General features: G+C 42.9%; 1 protein-coding gene across 2 annotated transcripts in view; it reads right to left on the bottom strand.

Annotated features, from left to right (window-relative positions):
* CWC22 (CWC22 spliceosome associated protein homolog) overlaps positions 1-10577 on the bottom strand; it is a 52508-nt gene extending 41931 nt beyond the window's left edge. The window contains exons 1-2 of one of the 2 annotated variants that reach the window (XM_036319837.1): positions 10451-10577; positions 2043-2180 (exon numbers count right to left, since the gene is read on the bottom strand). In XM_036319837.1, the coding sequence (XP_036175730.1) occupies positions 2043-2069 (27 nt within the window). In that variant the 5' untranslated portion in view covers positions 2070-2180; positions 10451-10577. Of the gene's footprint in view, positions 1-2042; positions 2181-10450 lie in introns of those variants that run through there. The other variant, XR_004969408.1, reaches the window with a different exon arrangement.
* Between the last annotated feature and the right edge of the window lie 8203 nt (positions 10578-18780).

The raw sequence follows: 18780 nt of genomic DNA, 5'->3' as shown, positions 1-18780 counted from the left end.
CACTGGAGCAAGCAAGCCTCCTATTTGCTTCAGCTGCCTGGCTGCCAGCTGCCATCTTGGTTGGCAGTTAATTTGCATATCACCCTGATTAGCCAATGGGAAGCATAGCGGAGGTATGGTTAATTACCATGTTTGTCTATTATTAGATAGGATATTGATTTCAGAGAGGAAGGGAGAGGGAGAAAGAAACATCAATGATGAGGGAGAATCACTGATTGGCTGCCTCCTGCATGCCCCCCACTGGGGATCAAGTCACAACCTGGGCATGTGCCCTGACCAGAAATTGAACTGTGACCTCCTAGTTCATAGGCCAATGCTCAATCGCAGAGCCACACCATCTGGGCAGAGAAACAATTTTGAAAGCAGTTGGAGTTACTGACCCATTACTCATCGCCTCCTATGCTTCCTTTTTCATAACCTGTTCCAGCCAGACTGGACCACCACTTGCTGTTCCCTCTGCCTGGCACATGCTTCCACCAAATACCTGCATGGCTAATTTCCTCATATCCTTTAAGTCCTTGCTTCAATGGCTACCTTTTCTTTATTTAATATATTTTATTGATTTTTTACAGAGAGGAAGGGAGAGGGATAGAGAATTAGAAACATCGATGAGAGAGAAACATCAATCAGCTGCCTCCTGCACATCCCCCTAGTGGGGATGTGCCCACAACCAAGGTACATGCCCTTGACTGAATCATACCTGGGACCCTTCAGTCCACAGGCCTATACTCTATCCACTGAGCCAAACCGGTCAGGGCAAATGGCTACCTTTTCAATGGGCCTTTCCAATTAACCCTTTGAGTGCCAACCAATATCCTAGGAACTATGCTAAAATTGCCAAGGCATTTTTGCTGATTTTACAGCAGTTTAGGAAAAAAATTATGAATCGCAAGTACATGAAGTTACATATTCAAAAACTTAAGGAAACCTTTACTACATTTGTTTTCATCTTTGACATATATTGTTTGCTGATTGTATTATAAAATACTTGTAGAAAAAAATTTGAACAAAACATATGTTAAAATAAAATTAATGTTGACTTTGAATACATGAATGAAGATATTAACTTTTAATAAGATTTTGATTAAAAAAAATCTAAAATATTTAGATAATAAAAACAGACTTAGAACTGGACGCCATTTCGAAGCTTTAGGGCTACAAAATCTGAGTAAACTTCATAAAATCGTAGTACCTGTAAAAAATTAGGCAGATAAATGCCAGTGGTCAATTTTAGAACTACAAACATTTGGCATCATAAGTAATCTGCACTTAGGTGCCATCTGTCAATAAAGTGTGAACTAGTAGCATCTAATAGTGACACTGCAGGAGGCGCGCAATAGCGCTCCCGGCACTTTTGGTGAAAGACAGGAGGAGCACAGTTGCGCTCCCCGGCACTCTAGGGGTTAAAAACTGCAACCTCCAGTGCTACTGCTCAATCTTACCCTATTTCTTTTCTTCATAGCACAGTCAAGCACTTAGTACTCTAGCAGACCATGTAATTTACTTATGTGTTAAGTTTATGATTTATTTTCTCTTCCCACTAAAATGCAAACTCCATGAGAGCAAGGATTTGTTTTGTTCACCCTTTTACCCAAAGTACCTAGAGCAGTCACTGAGACACAGTAAGAATCCGGTGAATATTTGTTGAATGTATAATGTCTAAAGGACAGCACAGGATATAGAGCTCATATATATAATGAACTATGCAACAAAAGGTTCACTTGTAGACAGATATGCAGGAACTACAACCATTTGGGCATCACAGTTCATTTCATGTGCATTAAGGATTTCCTGCCCTGTTATTTTTTTTCATGTGCCCACTAACATGCACTTTCTTGATTCATGCATACACACCCTGTATGTTCTCTCAACTGTCCTTTTGAACACTATTACTCCCACCTGACCAAGTATGCACATTTGAAATTGTGTTAGATGTATGCACGATGTCACTTTACTGTCTGAATTATATACATGCATTTTTGTTTAAAGGATAGGTAATTGACTACATGTTTATTTTTTTATTACACGTTTCAAAGACTTACTTTTATCTGCGCCACACTACTTTTCATTTTCTGCTGCCCGTTGATCCTATCAGTCAGACTCCGTAAGCTGGTCCAAATAACAAGTCCCAAATGGTATGAATTTTCTGACAGTATACTTTTTCTGTCTGCAAGGATCACCTATAAAATATACCAAAGAAAGCTCTGTTAACTTTGACCAACTTATTTTTTGTAGTCAGTAGGCATAGATATAACCAATAATAAAAAAATCCTTAAATAGCTCCACATAATAATGTATAAAGAACACATATTATTAGCAAAGATTCTGAACAAGAGAGCAAATAATAAGAAGGGTATATTAAGGGCAATAAGGTATTTTATTCTTATAATTGAGAAGAAAAAAGTTAATTTAAAAACTAATGTCAGATAACTTTATTCAACTTGTTCTCAATGAAAGAAATATATCTACATCATAAAATAGTATTGTGACATTATAAAAAACACACACAAAAAACAAGTGAACAGAGGAAGCAATTGTAAAATATCCAATGTTCCTGTAATAATGATCAATCAGAGATAAATATACTCTGCATGAAAATATAAGGTACTATAATAATAGCATAATCAAGCTAGCTAGCATAATCAAGTCTCAAAGGCTTCAGGTATATGCACTTATGAGAACTAAGTATTTGTTCAGAATAAACCTAGTCATCAACATTAAATGCTAAAATTAAATTTCACTATCCATCTGTTAAACACATTTTAGGAATTTTTGAAAAATGCTAAATTGATAGTTATGTTTCCAAGTATTTTATTGGAGTTACATGTATAAGTGATTTAGGGCTTATGAGAATTGCATATTTAAATGATTTATAATATGGTGCATGGCACAGAAACAACATAAAATAGAAAAACAATTTTAAGATAAAGAACCTAGAGAAAGAACTGTTCTCAGTACCAAAAAAACTGAATACAACTAGGAAAAATATTAATTTTAATGCAAAAAATGTTACATATTATCTAGTACAATTTCTTCTTTTTAAAGATAAGATGAAAGTCAGATAACTCATTTAATGCCCTAAGCTATGATAGTTAGTGGTGGACCATAAGTAAAAACCTAGCCTGAGGACAGGTAAATAAGTATTCTTTCCATTAGACCATGTACACAAATAACCTTGACACTATAAAGTGACATAGAGCTGCTACCATTTAATATAGATGGGAATGTACACAACCACTAAGTCAAGGAAAGTTTCTATTACAATAGTTAGCATGGTATCAATATTAGTAAGTACAATATACGTAACATACTTTATAAACTTAACAATATATAAAATATAATTTCAATCTAAAGCACATAACTATTGTGCAAAATTTAACATTTTCCTTTGATATTCCTCTTGGGTCTTAAATCTGGTCTCTCTTCTCAACCTACCAACACATTAAAAATAAAATAAAAAAGCAACTTTCTATGTATTTTATTTCAAATGTACCTTAGTTATTTAAATTTAATTAGTTTTCTTTCTGATCAGTGTCATTTCCTCTTTCTACCACCCTTCAATCATCATCACCAAATAAAATTCTGGCAATCAAGTATACCATGTCCCAAAATATAAGTATGAAATTGACAATATTGAAAGGTAGACTGGTACTGCAGTTCTAACAACAACAAAAAAATGTTTAAAGTATTATCACCATCAAGATTTATATAAATTTCCCTCTAGGGAAATTCTTAAAGCTCAACATGTACATGCTTGATATTTGGTCTAATTGGAAATTCTTGCAACGAGAGCAATTTATCCAGAGTTTATAGCTCTCACTGCTCTTTTTAGGACCACTATGAGGATTTTATGATGAATTATTAAATTTTCCTCTCCTTGTCACAAGAAAGCAACTCAGCAAAACCACACCTCCTTTCCTTAGCAAGGAGATTTTATAAGGAGATGTAGTTTAAAAATGATGACAATTTTACGTCAGAAAGCAAATATTTAATAACATTTGTAAGAAGGACTTTAACTGGAAATGAATAAACTAAAAATTCTGCAATTATCTCAAAAATTCAGAAAATGCAAATATATTCAACCAATGGCCAAAATGCACTGTTTTCTCTATTATTTCAGAACAACATTTCTACCATCATCCCTTATAAGTTCTCAACCCAGGTTAGAGAAACTCACCAAAATATACTATCATAAAATTGTTAAAAGGGGAGTGGATTCCCTTTAGTTTGCTCTTCTGCATTCTACGCAGTAACAGCAGACTGGACAAATTTCAGACATTTTAACAGTTAAAAAAATAAAAATATATAAATCCATAAATCATAGTTGTCCAGTGGGAATAATGGTAATATTAATCAATATTCAAAATATATATAGTTTAAATTTGTTCTAAATGCAAAAAATATATAATTGGGGGGGGCGGAATCTTGAGGAAAATCCTCAAATAGGATCCAAGCCCCTGTCCCTTCCGAACAGTGATTTTACTTCTGAGGGAACAGACAGTAGCAGCAGATTGGCCACAGTTCTTAAACATTAATGACAAGATTGTTAGGGCCTTTCCCTGTAGGTACTGAAGGAAAACCCCTTTGTTTAAGAAAACCATTCTATTTTTTTCTTGCTATTTTTTAAATATATGTACACTAGAGGCCCAGTGCACGAAATTTGTGCATGGGTAAGGTCCCTAGCAGCTGCCAGCTGGGGCCTCCCTTCCCTGGATGCTAGCTGCTAGCTGGGGCCTTCTTTTATTCCGCGTCGCCACCTGGTAGTCAGTGCACGTCATAGCAAGCGATCGAACTCTGTCTCTCAGTAAAACTCCAAAGGGCACAATTTGTATATTAGGCTTTTATATATGTACATATTAGAGAAAAAATCTGCCCATGGTATACCACATAAAGGAAAGTGATGTAATTTGATTTTAGCATAGTTCCCAAATTCAGGGGGAAAAAATGCCAACACACTCCTATCCCTTTCAGAAAAAGTCACCAGGTATTACAGGGTGACAATCCCTTTTCTGCAATTCTGAAATCTGAAAATAGAAAGATTTTTCTTTTTAAGCTTGTTGTAAACTCAACTGGCAGCAACTCCTGATATGCACCAACTTTAGACTTCATGAGACTCTCATTTGATGTGCTGCAGAAATATTAATGTGCTTGATTGGAGGACTTGGCCAGAACCCCAAAAGGGGGATTACTTAACATATTTGCACTAAAATCTGCTCTAAAATTTCTTCTCGAAAATCTGAAAAATTCTGAATGTCAAAACATTCTGACTTCAAGAATTACAAATAAAAAATTGCAGACCTGTACTGCCTATTGTTTTTTCTTAGTCATTGCACACTCATAACCATTCCAATGACTGAATATTCCTATGTTCAAGTACAGGGCTGGAAGCTGTGCAGACAGTATCTGGATACTGCTGGGATGTTGTAAGTGATGAGGAACAAACAATATAAAAGCGTTTGACTTGTCTCTGGTCTGTGACTCTATGTATAGAGGAGTCCACACCAATTTGGGGACATCTCATGACAGATTCTGATGAGTTAAAACAACAACAACAAAAAACAAGAGTTTAAAATTTCTTATCTTTTTAATGAACTCAGTGATACCAATATTCATACTAAAAAGAACTCATTATAAACTGGGAATAACTATTCATTCATTTCCTATATCACCAAGCAAGTCCGTATTGGCTGGTATTTAAGTAACTAAAGAAATCAAAGTTAGTGATGTGATCATTTTGATATGCTACTTAAAATGTTTTAATAGTTTATTAACTTTTAGAGAGAGGAAAGAAGAGGGGGAGAGGGGGAGAAACATCTATGTGAGAATATAACATTGATTGACTGCTTCTGCAGGCCTCCTGCCAGGAAGTGAACGGGCAACCTTTCAGTGTCACGGATGATGAAGCCCAACCAACTAAGCTACACTGACCTGGACACTACTTAAAGTTTTAAAAAAATATTTTGCTGTTACATAGGAACATCCTCTAATGTGCTCCTTTTTACCAGAATATAGGCTCTATGAGAGCAGGAATTTGTTAATTTTTGTTTCAAAATTTCTATCAGCTATTTCTTGATTTACAGTATTGATTTCCCATTGAGGTTTTTAAATATTCTACATGTTGAACTTATCATTGCATTTATGAGGCAAGTTCCCTTTACTCTGTCCATTCTCTAGTCCCATACACTTTATCTTTCCTTAAACAGCCAATTTTTTTTTTGTTAAGTCTACACTTGATGCCTCCAATTCTTAACCACCCATTAACTCCACTTACCCACCAAAATCTGTTTTTCTATTCCCACTACAAAGTACTTATCAAAGTTACATAATGACCTCTTTGTTGCTAAACCCAGGGACCATTTCTTTTACCTGACACTAGAGGCCTGGGGCACGAAATTCATGCACTCGAAAAGGGAGGGGGTCCCTCAGGCCCGCCTGCGCCCTCTTGCAGTCAGGGAGCCTTTGGGGGATGTCTGACGGATGGCTTAGACCCACTCCCCACCAGTCGCTGCGCTCACCAGCCATGAGCCCAGCTTCTGGCTGAGCGGTGCTCCCCTTGTGAGAGCGCACTGACCACCAGGGGGCAGCACCTGCATTGAGCATCTGTCCCCTGGTGGTCATTGCGCTATTTGGTCGATTTGCATATTCCCCTTTTATTACAAAGGATTACTCTATAATTTGGTACTGCTAAGCTCCTCCTACTGAAGTTCTTGCTTAAATGGACACTGGGTTCACCTGGTTTTCCTCCTATCTCTATTATTCTTTCCACCCCTCTAACATTACTTTTCTGTAGAGCAGTGGTTCTCAACCTTCTGGCCTTTTAAATACAGTTCCTCATGTTGTGACCCAACCATAACAAATTATTTTTGTTGCTACTTCATAACTGTAATGTTGCTACTGTTATGAATCATAATGTAAATATCTGATATGCAGGATGGTCTTAGGCGACCCCTGTGAAAGGGTCATTCGACCACCATAGGAGTTGCGACCCACAGGTTGAGAACCGCTGCAGTAGAGGTTAATCTTTGCTCATGGATTTTTGTCTGTTTTGTTCATTGCCATACTCCCAATATAGAAAGCTCTCAATACATGTTTGTTAAATGAATAGTCATTATCTTTTCTCCACAGTCCCACTGGAAGGACATCTTCACCTCCACACCTTCAACTAACATTTATAAAAACCACTCTTACCCTGGCCCATGTGGCTCAGTTGGTTGAGCATCATCCCATGCAGCAAAAGGTTGCTGGTTCGATTCCCAGTCAGGGCACATACCCGGCTTTCCGGTTCAATCCCCAGTCGGGGTGTGCACCGCTTTCAAAGTGGGCTTTCTAAGTATTTAATTCGAGCCATTTAGCAAACCACATTCCAAGGAAATCTGGAGGTGGTAGCCTCCAGAGATTCATGAAGTAGCCCCTAGACACACAGCACTATGTTCCACCACAGAGGCTCCAGTCACCAGCTGTCCTGATAAAAAGGTGTCCTAATAAACTAATTCAGGGAAGAGCAGTCAAGGTAGCTTTTCAGGTGGAAGTGCTGAACTCTGCCTAGCCTAATACATTTATGAGTTAGGCTCCAAGTCAAGTTAAACATAAATCTCCAAAGGGCCTCTCCTTCCCATCAGCTAACCTATTCTATATGACAGGAGCACATGTCCCTAGGCCAAAACAGCCCATATGATCTTTTTGGTATTTCTTCACTGGGAAAGACTTATTAGCTTGGCTACAAATGGCAAAGGCTTGCTTTAATCCATTGCTTCCTCCCGATGTATTATTTTTGAAGAGAATGCTTTGAAACTTTGCCCTTTGTTGTAGGCATTGAAATGCCTCTTCCAATGTCCACTTGGGAACTACACATACTGAGGTAAAATATTTCGGCTATAGGTTTAGTAAGTCTGGAAGTTTGCTGAAACTCCTATGCCAGAGGCCTTCTGGTTCCACCACCCTTCCATGCTGAGATTCTCAGACTCGAACTGAAAAGTAGAGAAATACAAGAAAGCCCACCAAGTCATCAGTGGGATCAGCTCTATTACCAATAATCACTTTTTTCTTAAACTAGCTCTAGGCTAGCCATGACTTATACCAAGTTAGGGTTACACCAAGTAGTACAAAATTTAGACTAAATACAGGTGGGCAATAAACAGAGAATAATGCTCAAATTAAGGCATGGGCTTTATACATACACAATGTGTCACTGTGTGCTCTCTTAGGTGGTCTCCGGTACAACAGCCACTGGAGGCCACTTGGCAGTGCACCATCACCAGTTAGGAGAGCTGACCTCTCACAGTTCAAAAGCTGGGAAAACTGACAGAGCTCTGGCTGGTTTAGGAAAGACAGTTAAGCAGTCCAGGAAGTGTCAGAATTTCAGAAATGATAGGACTAAACTAGTCAAAGTGGGGAGGCACAGGCGGCGTACCAGGGCCGTACTGGTTGGCTACAGATGAAATGCTTTGCAACAGGGAAGGCAGCAGACCTAATTCCGGGGGCGGGGTGGACCATAACAGATCCCTAGGAGATGGGCTAGAACGGCAGCTCTCAAACTGGCATGAGGATCGCATGGATGGTTTGGTAACAAAGACACCGAAAGATCCACCCATTCCGCGGTTTCCAAATCAACAGGTCTGGGCTAAGCTCAATAATTTACATCACTAACAAGTTCCAAGAAGATGCTAGTACCGCTGATTCAGGAGACCACATTTTCAGAACCACTGGGTCCATGTCCTTGGCTTCTCAAGTTTCAGAGCTCCAGTCAAAGGAAGTGGGAAAGGCTCCGTAACAGTGGCATGGGCACATGGAAGAGGAAGGGCGACATTCAACACCGAAGAACAAGAACCGAGACAGCGAATTCATCAACTGTGTTACAGTGGCAACAATAACAGAGCAGCTAAAACGGCGCTGTGCACAATGCCTTCCTTACATGAGCTACTTTCCTTTATCCTCAGAACAACCCACTGAGGTAGGTATTACTCTTAACCACAACTTTCAGATAAGGATGCCGAGACTAAAGATGTTAGGGAACCTGCCCCAGGAGAGAGAGACTTAACTAAACATGCTCAAGGCGGACGGAAATCTCTGTCCCCAGCACCAACACAGTCAGTCTCCTCCTCCTCCAGACGGTGCCTGAAACAATGCTGCTTCTGATCAAAATCACACTTTTAACGGCAATCCTAAATGTGCCTTCCCAGGTAGGGTGGAAACTGAGGTTAACTCTCCAGTTCACAGACAATCCTAAAATAAGGCCAGGTAAGGAGGACGCAGGGTGACGGTCTGCAGAAGCCCGAGTCTGCGTGGTTGTCCATTTGCTATTTCTGGTCGGGATCCCTACCCATGTAAAAGGAATCCGTACCACACCTGCAATCACCAAGGTCTGGCATCTGAAATAGTCTTTCCCCAACCTTTTCCTTCTTCGTGGATCTCAAAAACTTGTCGTGAGGATTATGTGACAATAGGTTAGTAACCAGTGATGGCGAACCTTTTGAGCTCGGGGCGTCAGCATTTCGAAAAACCCTAACTTAACTCTGGTGCCCTGTCACATATAGAAATTTTTTGATCTTTGCAACCATAGTAAAACAAAGACTTATGTTTTTGACATTTATTTTATATATTTAAATGCCATTTAACAAAGAAAAATCAGCCAAAAAAGTGAGTTCGCGTGTCACCTCTGACACGCTTGCCATAGGTTCGCCGTCACTGGGGCGGTGCTGCGCCCAGACTCGGTGACACTGGCGACTGTTTTCCTGTTACAAGTGCAGTGTAGGGCCCGGGCTCCGGGGAGGCGGTGACTGGGGAGCCCATTTCGGAGCTCCCAGACACTGGAGGTGGATCAGCTAACGGGAGGAAAGGGGGTGACGGAGGAGGGCAGCCCATACGGAGCAACAGAGAGCCCCTCTGAGCACAATCATCGCGTAGGAAAAGAAAGGACTGCGGACATCTGAGAGCAGCAGTCACCGGGAAATGACGGCGGAGAGCGGCACAGGAGCGGCACTGCCACTGCTTCTTCACGAACTACAATGAATGCCACGCCACGGCGCAGCCCCCGGAGCGGGGCGCGAGCCCAAACGACTCGAGAGGCTCCCAGTGGTTCGCGCCCCAAACACACCCCACACGGAGGCGAGAGCCAGCGCCGCTGCAGGGTTTCGGCAACAAAGGCCCTGCGGAGGCATAGTGCCCACAACCTCGCTAGGAAGCTGGGTCCATCCGCGCAGGCGGACGGGCATTCACGGTCGCCCCTTACCCACCCGCTCAGACTCCGCCCGGCCGCTTCTCACCCTCCAACCTCGCGGGCCAGGCCGGCGCTCGGCGGGAAGGCGGCCGCGCGCGCCCCGGCGCCGCCGACAGCCCGCCCAGCAAACCCACACCCACCCCGGGGCCCGCTGATCTTCCCACCCGGTCCGGCAACCCACCACCCCCACTCTGGTTCGCCGCCGGTGGCGAGTCCACCGAGTTAGACAATTACCTGGAACTCCACCGCGCCGCCATTACACCGGAAGTACGTCACTTCCCCTTCCCGGCCACGGCAGGAGGAGGAAAGAAGAACGTGAAACACATAAAAACCTTACGCTGCATTGCCTTTGATACGTTCTCCTAGTGATTTATTTCAAGAACCGTATCAGAGCAGTCTATCCGGTCACTCTGTTCCCTTCCCCAGACAGCGACAAAAGAGAAGCTGACACAAACTACAAAACCCAACATCCACCGCCTGTGTGGGTGGAAATGACGTAAGCAGTTGTATGTGAATGCCGCAATGTACGACGGGAATTGTAGTTCTCCTGGATAAGCGCCAGAGGGTACAGTCAGGTGGCTCATGGGAATCCTGGTAGGGATTAAGACATGTCAAAATATGCTTTAAAAACATTTCTTCGCATTTGCAAAAAAGTAAACTCTAGTAGTCATTTCCTGTGAAATTATTAAAAAGAGCAGACACCCTTTTTCAGACTTTTTCGGTAATTAGATGGAGAATCTAAGCAAAAAAATGTTACCAAGTGGTTACATGCGTACTAAATTCCAAGATTTGAAGCCTAAATGAATGGGAAAATATTGGACCATAAACAAAGTGTAGCAATGAGGAGATGCTACTTCTGTAGAGAGAAGATGATGCCTCTATATTAGGTCCTTCAGGAAGCTAACAGTGGATAGAGTTAAGAATGTGGAAAGGTGAGAGGAAAAGGCAGGAAACTGGATGGGGCAGGGGTGGGAGTCCCACACTGGGATAAATTGGTAGGGTAAGAGCCCCTTGTAACACAGTCCTGCTTAGTCATTGACCTGAGCCAGCACACGGAGAATGTGGCCTCAACACCTGAGGTGGACTTCAAAGTGTTAGCAGGTGAAGGCTGTCATTGAAGAGGTATCTGTGTCTGTCATGGTTTGTGCTGGGCTGCATATCTGGTGCTTTGGCCAGACAGGTCATGCTGTGCTGTCTGTTCCTAAAACACACAGATAGGAAGGTACTGACATCAGGCCAGGCCTTGAGCTATGGTCTCATGGCCCCTTCCCAGCACTCAGGCCTTCTTTCTCAGAAGGCCCGGGATCTCATTCCAAATTTGGGAGACAAAGGTCTGGAGAGAGTATAAATAAAGAGAGTTTCCTCCATATTGGGGGGCCCAGAATTTGAAAGACACATTTTTCTCTGGGCCTCCACAGAGTCTACACTAATAAAAGAGAAACATGGTAATTGGCGTACGACCTCTACCCTTCCCATTGGCTAATCAGCAAGATATGCAAATTAACTGTCAGCCAAGATGGCGGCCGGCAGCCAGGCAGCTTGAAACTAACATGAGGCTTGGTTGCCTCAGTGACGGAGGATCGTTGGAGGAAACCAACGTTCCCCGCCTGCAGCTGCAGGCCTCTGAGCTGGCGGTTTAAGAAACATTGTAACAAATACCGCCAGACTTCAGCCAGCAGATTCGAAACATTGTATGCAAAGGCCAGAAACCTACTTTCAGGAGCGGAGGCTTAAGAGCTGGAGCCAAGCCTCAAGGTAAAGCTGGCCCAGAATAAAAAAAAGAAAAAAGAAAAAAAGGAGCGGTTGGGAGCTTCAGTCACTCCCAGCCTGAAAACAGCCCTCAGCCTCTCACCCAGACTGGCCAGGCACCCCAGTGGGGACCCCCACCCTGATCCAGGACACCCTTCAGGGCAAACGAGCTGGCACCCACCCATGCACCAGGCCTCTACCCTATATAGTAAAAGGGTAATATGCCTCCCAGCACCGGGATCAGCGGAGCAGAGAGGCCTCCCGGCACCGGGATCAGCATGACAGGGGGCAGCGCCCAAACCCCCTGATCGGCCCTGCTCTGTGTGTGACAGAGTGTGGGGCCACAACCCCCCCCCCGCCCCCCGGGCCCTGCTCTGTGTGTGATGGGGTAGAGCCATAACCTCCCCATCGGACCTGCCCTGAGTGAGACAGTGGCGGTGCCCCAATCCCCTGATTGGCTCTGCTCTGTGGGTGATAGAGGGCGGTGCCCCAACCCACTGATCCACCCTGCTCTGTGTGTGACAGGGGACGGTGCCCCAACTCCCCTATCGGACCTACTCTGTGAGTGACAGGGGGGAGCTCCTCAACCCCCTGATGGGCCCTGCTCTGTGCATGACAGGGTACGGAGCCCCAACCCCCCTGATGGGCCCTGCTCTGTGAGTGACAGGGGGCAGTGCCCCAACCCCTGATGGGCCCTGCTCTGTGCGTGACAGGGGGTCGCGCCACAACCTCCCCATCGACCCTGCCTTGAGTGTGACGGGAATGGTGCCCCAACCCCCCAATCGGCCCTGCTCTGAGCCCGACCAGGGGCTGCACCTAGGGATTGGGCCTGCCCTCTGCCACTCGGGAGCAGGCCTAAGCCAGCAGGTCATTATCTCCCGAGGGGTCCCAGACTGCTAGAGGGCACAGGCCGGGCTGAGGGACCCCCCCACTTCCCCCCGAGTGCACACATTTTTGTGCACCGGGCCTCTAGTTTAATAATAAAATGTAACTCCTGTAGTAGTCAGGGCTGCAGTTCAGCCTCTGATTCGGCAGGGTGCTGTAACTGTAGTCAGCTGGCCAGCTTAGTAAAGGCTCTTAAATTTAAATTCTGAGTCGGTGGTCTATCTTGCTGAGTGAACCCATAACTGGTTCACTTCTTGCTCCATGGAGATTCACTCTCTATACACATTCCGGGGACAGTGCTTTCTCTAGGTGTCTAGAAGTCACCCTGGCAGAGAATTTGCTCCACCCCCTTGGGTCCTTTCCAGAGTGTTTAATCCTATATTCAAAGAGCATTCCCCAAAGTCAATAAACTCACCCTGTGTAGTATTATGTTCCAGTGCTCTCTGCCAGTGAAGTGTTGGGGTCCAACCCCAGCAGGTCCAGGGGTTCCCAAAGGTGTGGACGGAGTTGGCAAAGAAGAAATGACACAGAGAGTGTTCAGTTGATCAGCATCCTAGCCAGGTTCTCTAGTCAGGGTCTCCAGCCAGGTTCTGTTCTTTATTCTCCTGTTACATCTGTATTTATACCAGTTGATTTTAATCCTATCCATTCTATTCCAAAGGTTATCTCCATTCCAAGGTCACTACTCTGTTGTTCTGTTAAGCTACAAGGAAGTAACTGAAGGAGATTATCCTAAGTAAAGATTATGTAGTTTAAACGTGATTATTCATAGTTAAAGTGATTAATTACCCACCTGGCACTTAGTTAAGGGGTTTTATTCCCTTCCTTAGTCCTGTTAATCCCTAACTCCAGGGAAAAATCCTCACCTGGGGAAACAACCTTTCTCAGGGAGGTGGTCCTGTTTAAAACACATAGCACTACGAGGGGGAGCAAACATACGCCATATATGCCAGGTCCCTTGAAACATATGCTGTGCAGACGTTTCTTCCCTGCAGCGACTGTGTCAAGCAGCAAGGATAGACCGGCTTCCGGCAGTGGAGAGCTTTAGCAATTGCACTACCATACTGGGCCAAGGACTCATTGTGCCCCATATATCACCAGGGATGGTGGTTTTGTTTGATTTTTGTTTGTTTTTTTGTTGTGTGTGTGTGTGCGTTTTGCCAGTCAGGCAGTGAGGGATTCAGTCTCAAAATCCCAACTTACAACTTTTTCGGGTCAATCCTGGTACTATTGGGTCCTCTGACAAGTGAACAGGGATAGAGACAAAAGTAACACCTGTGAAAGGAAAAGGCAGGAAGCAAGATTGAGTAGGAATAGTCAACAGACAACAATGCAGATCTGACAAAGTCTCTGGAAGCCCAACCGAAAGGTCCAACATGAGGATTACCTAGTAGAAGTGTCTTGTACTTGGCAAAAATCTCGGTCTTTGTAGCACCTCTTGCTTGGTCATTAGCAGAGGCCACCCCAAGAAGAGCATTGCCAAAACTCAAAAGCTGAGGCCACCTTGAAGGAGTTAATAGCCAGCGGCCACCAGTCCTTCCTTGAAGAAAAGTCTGAACATCTGAAGGATGCATTTCTCTATCTGCCACAATAGTATTAGCACCAGAGAGATACTAGAAAAATGTAGATTTGTGTAGTATGCTGCATATTTCTTAACTACCTCACCGCTATTGTAAGAATTGCGTGGGGAAAACTTCAGACCAGAGCCTTCCCTAAGTTAAGTTCATTTAAAATTTTCAGAAATTGTAGATTTTACAAGAAGGCCTTGGAAATTTGTCACTGCCCTCACTATCCATAATAGGCTCTTAGTTCATGGGAAACATTGATTAAACCCTTATGAAATAGCTCTTAGGGTATTTTTCTTTCTGATGTTATTGGTACTGTAATAAATTGACCACAGCAATTCAGTCTCATTATTAAGCAGGTTTCTGCTTCTCTCTGAAGCTTGTCTGAGACTCTAGTTTAGGCAAAAGGCTAGTGATTGAGTCTTCAGAAAAAACAAAAGTCTCAGAGCCCTGTGGAAAAGACTGCACTAGGTGCTCTGAACTATGGGTATTTCAAAGAACAGTCTTTTTTGTTGTTTTCATTGTTGTTGCGGAGTAATGCTTCATTGTACATATATACCACATCTTTATCCATTCACCTATGGATGGACACATAGGTTGCTCTCATATCTTGACTATTGTAAATAATGCTGCAATGAGCATATGGTGCATATATAATTAGTGTTTTCTTTCTTTCTTTTTTTCTTTTTCTTTCTTTTTTTTTTGTGTGTATATAGCCAGAAGGAAAATTGCTGGGTCATATGGTAGTTCTATTTTTAATTTTTTGAGGAACCTTCATATTCCCTTCCATAATGTCTGCACTAATTTACAATCTCATAGGGCTCCCTTTTCATATTCTTGTCAACACTTGTTATTTCTTGTTTTTTGATAATAGCCATTCTGACAGGTGTGAGATGATATCTCATTTTGGTTTTGATTTGCATTTCCCTGTTGACTAGTGATGTTGCGCATTTTCTTCATATGTCTATTGGCTATCTGTATGTCCTCTTTAGAGAAATGTCTATTCAGGTCCTCTGCCTATTTTTAAAATTGCATCATTTGTTTATTGATTTTGAGTGGTATGAGTTCCTTATATATTTTGGATATTAATGCCTTATTGGATATACCATTTGCAAATACCTTCTCCTATTCAGTAGGTTGTCACTATTTTGTTGATAGTTTCTTCCACTCTGCAGAAGCTTTTTAGTTTAATGTAGTCCTGTTTGCATAGAGACAGAAAACAAACTGAGGATTGCCAGAGTGGAGGTTGGTGGGGGGGTGAGGGGGGGGGTGAGTGAAAACGGTGAAGGGAATAAGTACAAGCTTCCAGTTATAAAATAAGTAAGCCACAGGGAATGTAGTGTATAGCACAGGGAATGTGGTCAATGATATCATAACTTTGCATGTTGACGGCTACTAGACTTATTGTGGTGATCACATCATAGGCATATACATGTTGAATCACTATGTTGTACACTTGAAACTGATATACTATTGTATGCCAACTGTACTTTATTAGAAAAAAAGTTTTTTAAAGAACAAAGTCTTAGATACCATCTACTAGGATGACATTGCTTAGGAAACTTAGACCGGACTAGTGGAACACGTCAGTATTTCAGGGCTCTTTTCTGTGCAAAAGCAGACATATGTCATCAAAGCTTATTGCTTCATCCAAGGCCCAGCGAGATAACAATTAATGACAGTGACCTTAATAAACTGTTGAAAGAAATTTCAATGTGCTAATTTATTCAGAATATTTTGGGTATTTTAATGTTCTGTTCTTTGTAGATGTATAAGTGAGCCCTTTCTTTTTCTTCTGAAGCTCTTTCAAATCTTTAATTTAGTACACTCCACTTTGGGACTGAAATTCTCACCAATACCTAAGAATTGAGAAATTTTTTAACTGAATGTCCTACTGTCGTAGCATTATAACTTTCTATCAAAAAAGAATGTTTCTATCAATAAAGGAGGAATGTTTCCTCCTTTTACCAAGGTATAATTGGACAGATAAGTTGTGCAACAAGGTTATTCTCAGTGTCACATTTGAGAATAATATTCATTTAATCACGTGGCAACAGGGTCGACTTTCTATGTGGTGACCAGCTCCTGAATGGCACCAGCCGTTGACTTTAGCTGGGAAGGGCAGTCAGTGGAGTAGTGACCACTTCCTTGGAAACAAGAGGACCTGGGAACACTGCGCCCATCTGAGGATCCTCACTGGCCCCTTTTCCTTGAAAGCCCAGATGCCCTTTTAGAGAGGAGGTGGGTGGGGATGGATCTAGAAGGTTTGCCTAAGTACCTGAGCATTACTTAGGATTCTTTTATTAGGGCGACAGCAGTCCTAACCTGCAAGGGGGTGTTTGGAAATGAGTGAGGGTGGATAAGCTGGTGGTGTCACATGCTATGTTACTTGCATTTTGTAAAAGAAGGAGGTAGGGATGAGGAGCGAGCACAGGATGCTAAATGCCTGCAGAGCTCTGGGAAGAACTGTCCCACCTCACATGCCATTTGAGTTATTATGAGAAATACAGAAAGAAGTTAAGTCACTTGGGTTTAGAGGAGTGGCTTACCATTTGTTTTTTCTTGTTGTTGTTTTCCCCTGAAGATACTCCAGTGGGTAGGGGTCTTGGGGAAGATAAGAGTAATTTAAATAAAATAAAGAATTACCTTTGGATCCCATATCCAATTTCTAATGTGATTTGGTTCTGTTACAGCTATATTTGAAAGCATAATTAACCCAAATACCAAGTCATTGTAGCCATAGGTATTTTTGAAGCTAGGAGTATAGGTGCCTGGAAGGAACAAAATATATTCTTACACTGATTTTCCGTAAGATGTGTTTTTGTCCAGGGTGCCTAAATCTTGGCTGACCGTGTTAGTCACCCTGAAAAGCTGCCGCTTTGACCCACTGTTGTGTGACTCAGTTCGTATCATGTTCTGAATGTTTTAACAAGTCTCCAGTGCTTATGTAACCCACATGTCATAACTTAAAAGTACGCTTGGAACTCTTTCTGACAGCTGCTATGAAAGCACTTCCATTGGGGTGGCCAGCAGTTTTGAAGTGCCTCAGGGGAGGTGTTGATATGGGAGATGGGTGGGAACAAAAACAAGAAACCCACTAAAAAAGAGGTTCTCGTGCACTACCGCCCCCCTCACCCGTGTTTTTCTTTCTGATGATGTTTCCAGGAAGCTGTTCTTTTCAGACAAATGTTATGTTTCCAGAAGGCAAGTCGTGCCTTTCTCTGTCAGTGAAAGCAGAAGCAAGAAAAAAAACAGTTTACGGAGAAAGTGGAAATGAAGAGGAAAATGGGACCTAAGAGTAAAAAGGAGCAACAAAGGAGCTTGAAAGCAGTGAAAGAAGAGAAGGTAGAGAAATAAAGAGAAATAAATGAAGTGGTAATAAGAATGGATATTTCTGAGTCATCATCCAAAAGGAATTATCAATAGTTCAAGTAATTATCAATAACGTAGTACAAGCAAGAAAACAAGGAATCTCTCTTTGGAACAAGGGAAGGAGTTGATTAGGGTGTGTGCTGTGTGCGAGAATCTCAGCACTGCCCAGGCCTGTGGGAGACAGGAGGCGGCATACTAGGCCCAGCCACAAGCGGCGGCCTCTGCGAGGGAAGCTTAGAGAGCCAGTCCCACGTCCCAGGGAGCAGCAGAGCATGTCCTGAGCCAAATCAGCTAAGTTTAATTGTACCGGATAATTACCCTAGTGCTCAGTGCTTACAGCCATGTTATATCTCATTTCCCGAGAGTCATGAATCGGGTGCAGCCGAGCCCAGTCCTCTGGTCAGGGCCTCTCACAGGCCACAATCAGGGTGCTGGCCAGAGCTTTGGTCATCTCAAGGCCCAACTGGGGGAGGGTGCCTCCAGGCTGGCTCACTCCCATGGTTGTTGTTAGGCCTCAGGTCCTCAGTGGCTGTTGGCTGGAGTCATCACTTCCCTGCCCCTGACGTGGACCTCTCTGTGGAATGGCTCACACATGGCGGCTGGCTTCCATCAGGGGGAACAAGTGAGAGAGGGCACAGCCTAATTTCAAAAGTGATGTCTCACTATTTTTGCCATCTTTCTTTTGTTAGAGTCAAATCGCTAGGGTCACCCCACACATGACAGCCCAGAGAGTGGGGAGGGAATGACCCAAGGGTGTGCCTATCCGGAAGTTATCTCAGAGGCTGTTTTATGCTAAGCCAACCTACCAAGCCTATTTTCTTCACTCTAAAATGAGGATAACATTTACAGCGTTTAACAATACAATAAACAGCATTTGAGCTGTTTAAGGATGAACTAAGATGCTGTATGTAAAATGCTGACATAGTATCTTACACAGAATAATATTTTGAAATAATGACCATTTTTTTTTTGCTCGTCGGGATTTTTTCTTCC

Source organism: Myotis myotis, unplaced genomic scaffold, assembly GCF_014108235.1.
Source record: "Myotis myotis isolate mMyoMyo1 unplaced genomic scaffold, mMyoMyo1.p scaffold_m19_p_8, whole genome shotgun sequence".
Taxonomy (NCBI): Eukaryota; Metazoa; Chordata; class Mammalia; order Chiroptera; family Vespertilionidae; genus Myotis; species Myotis myotis.
Note: the sequence above shows the minus strand (reverse complement) of the source record. Positions and strands in the feature narration are given on the sequence as shown.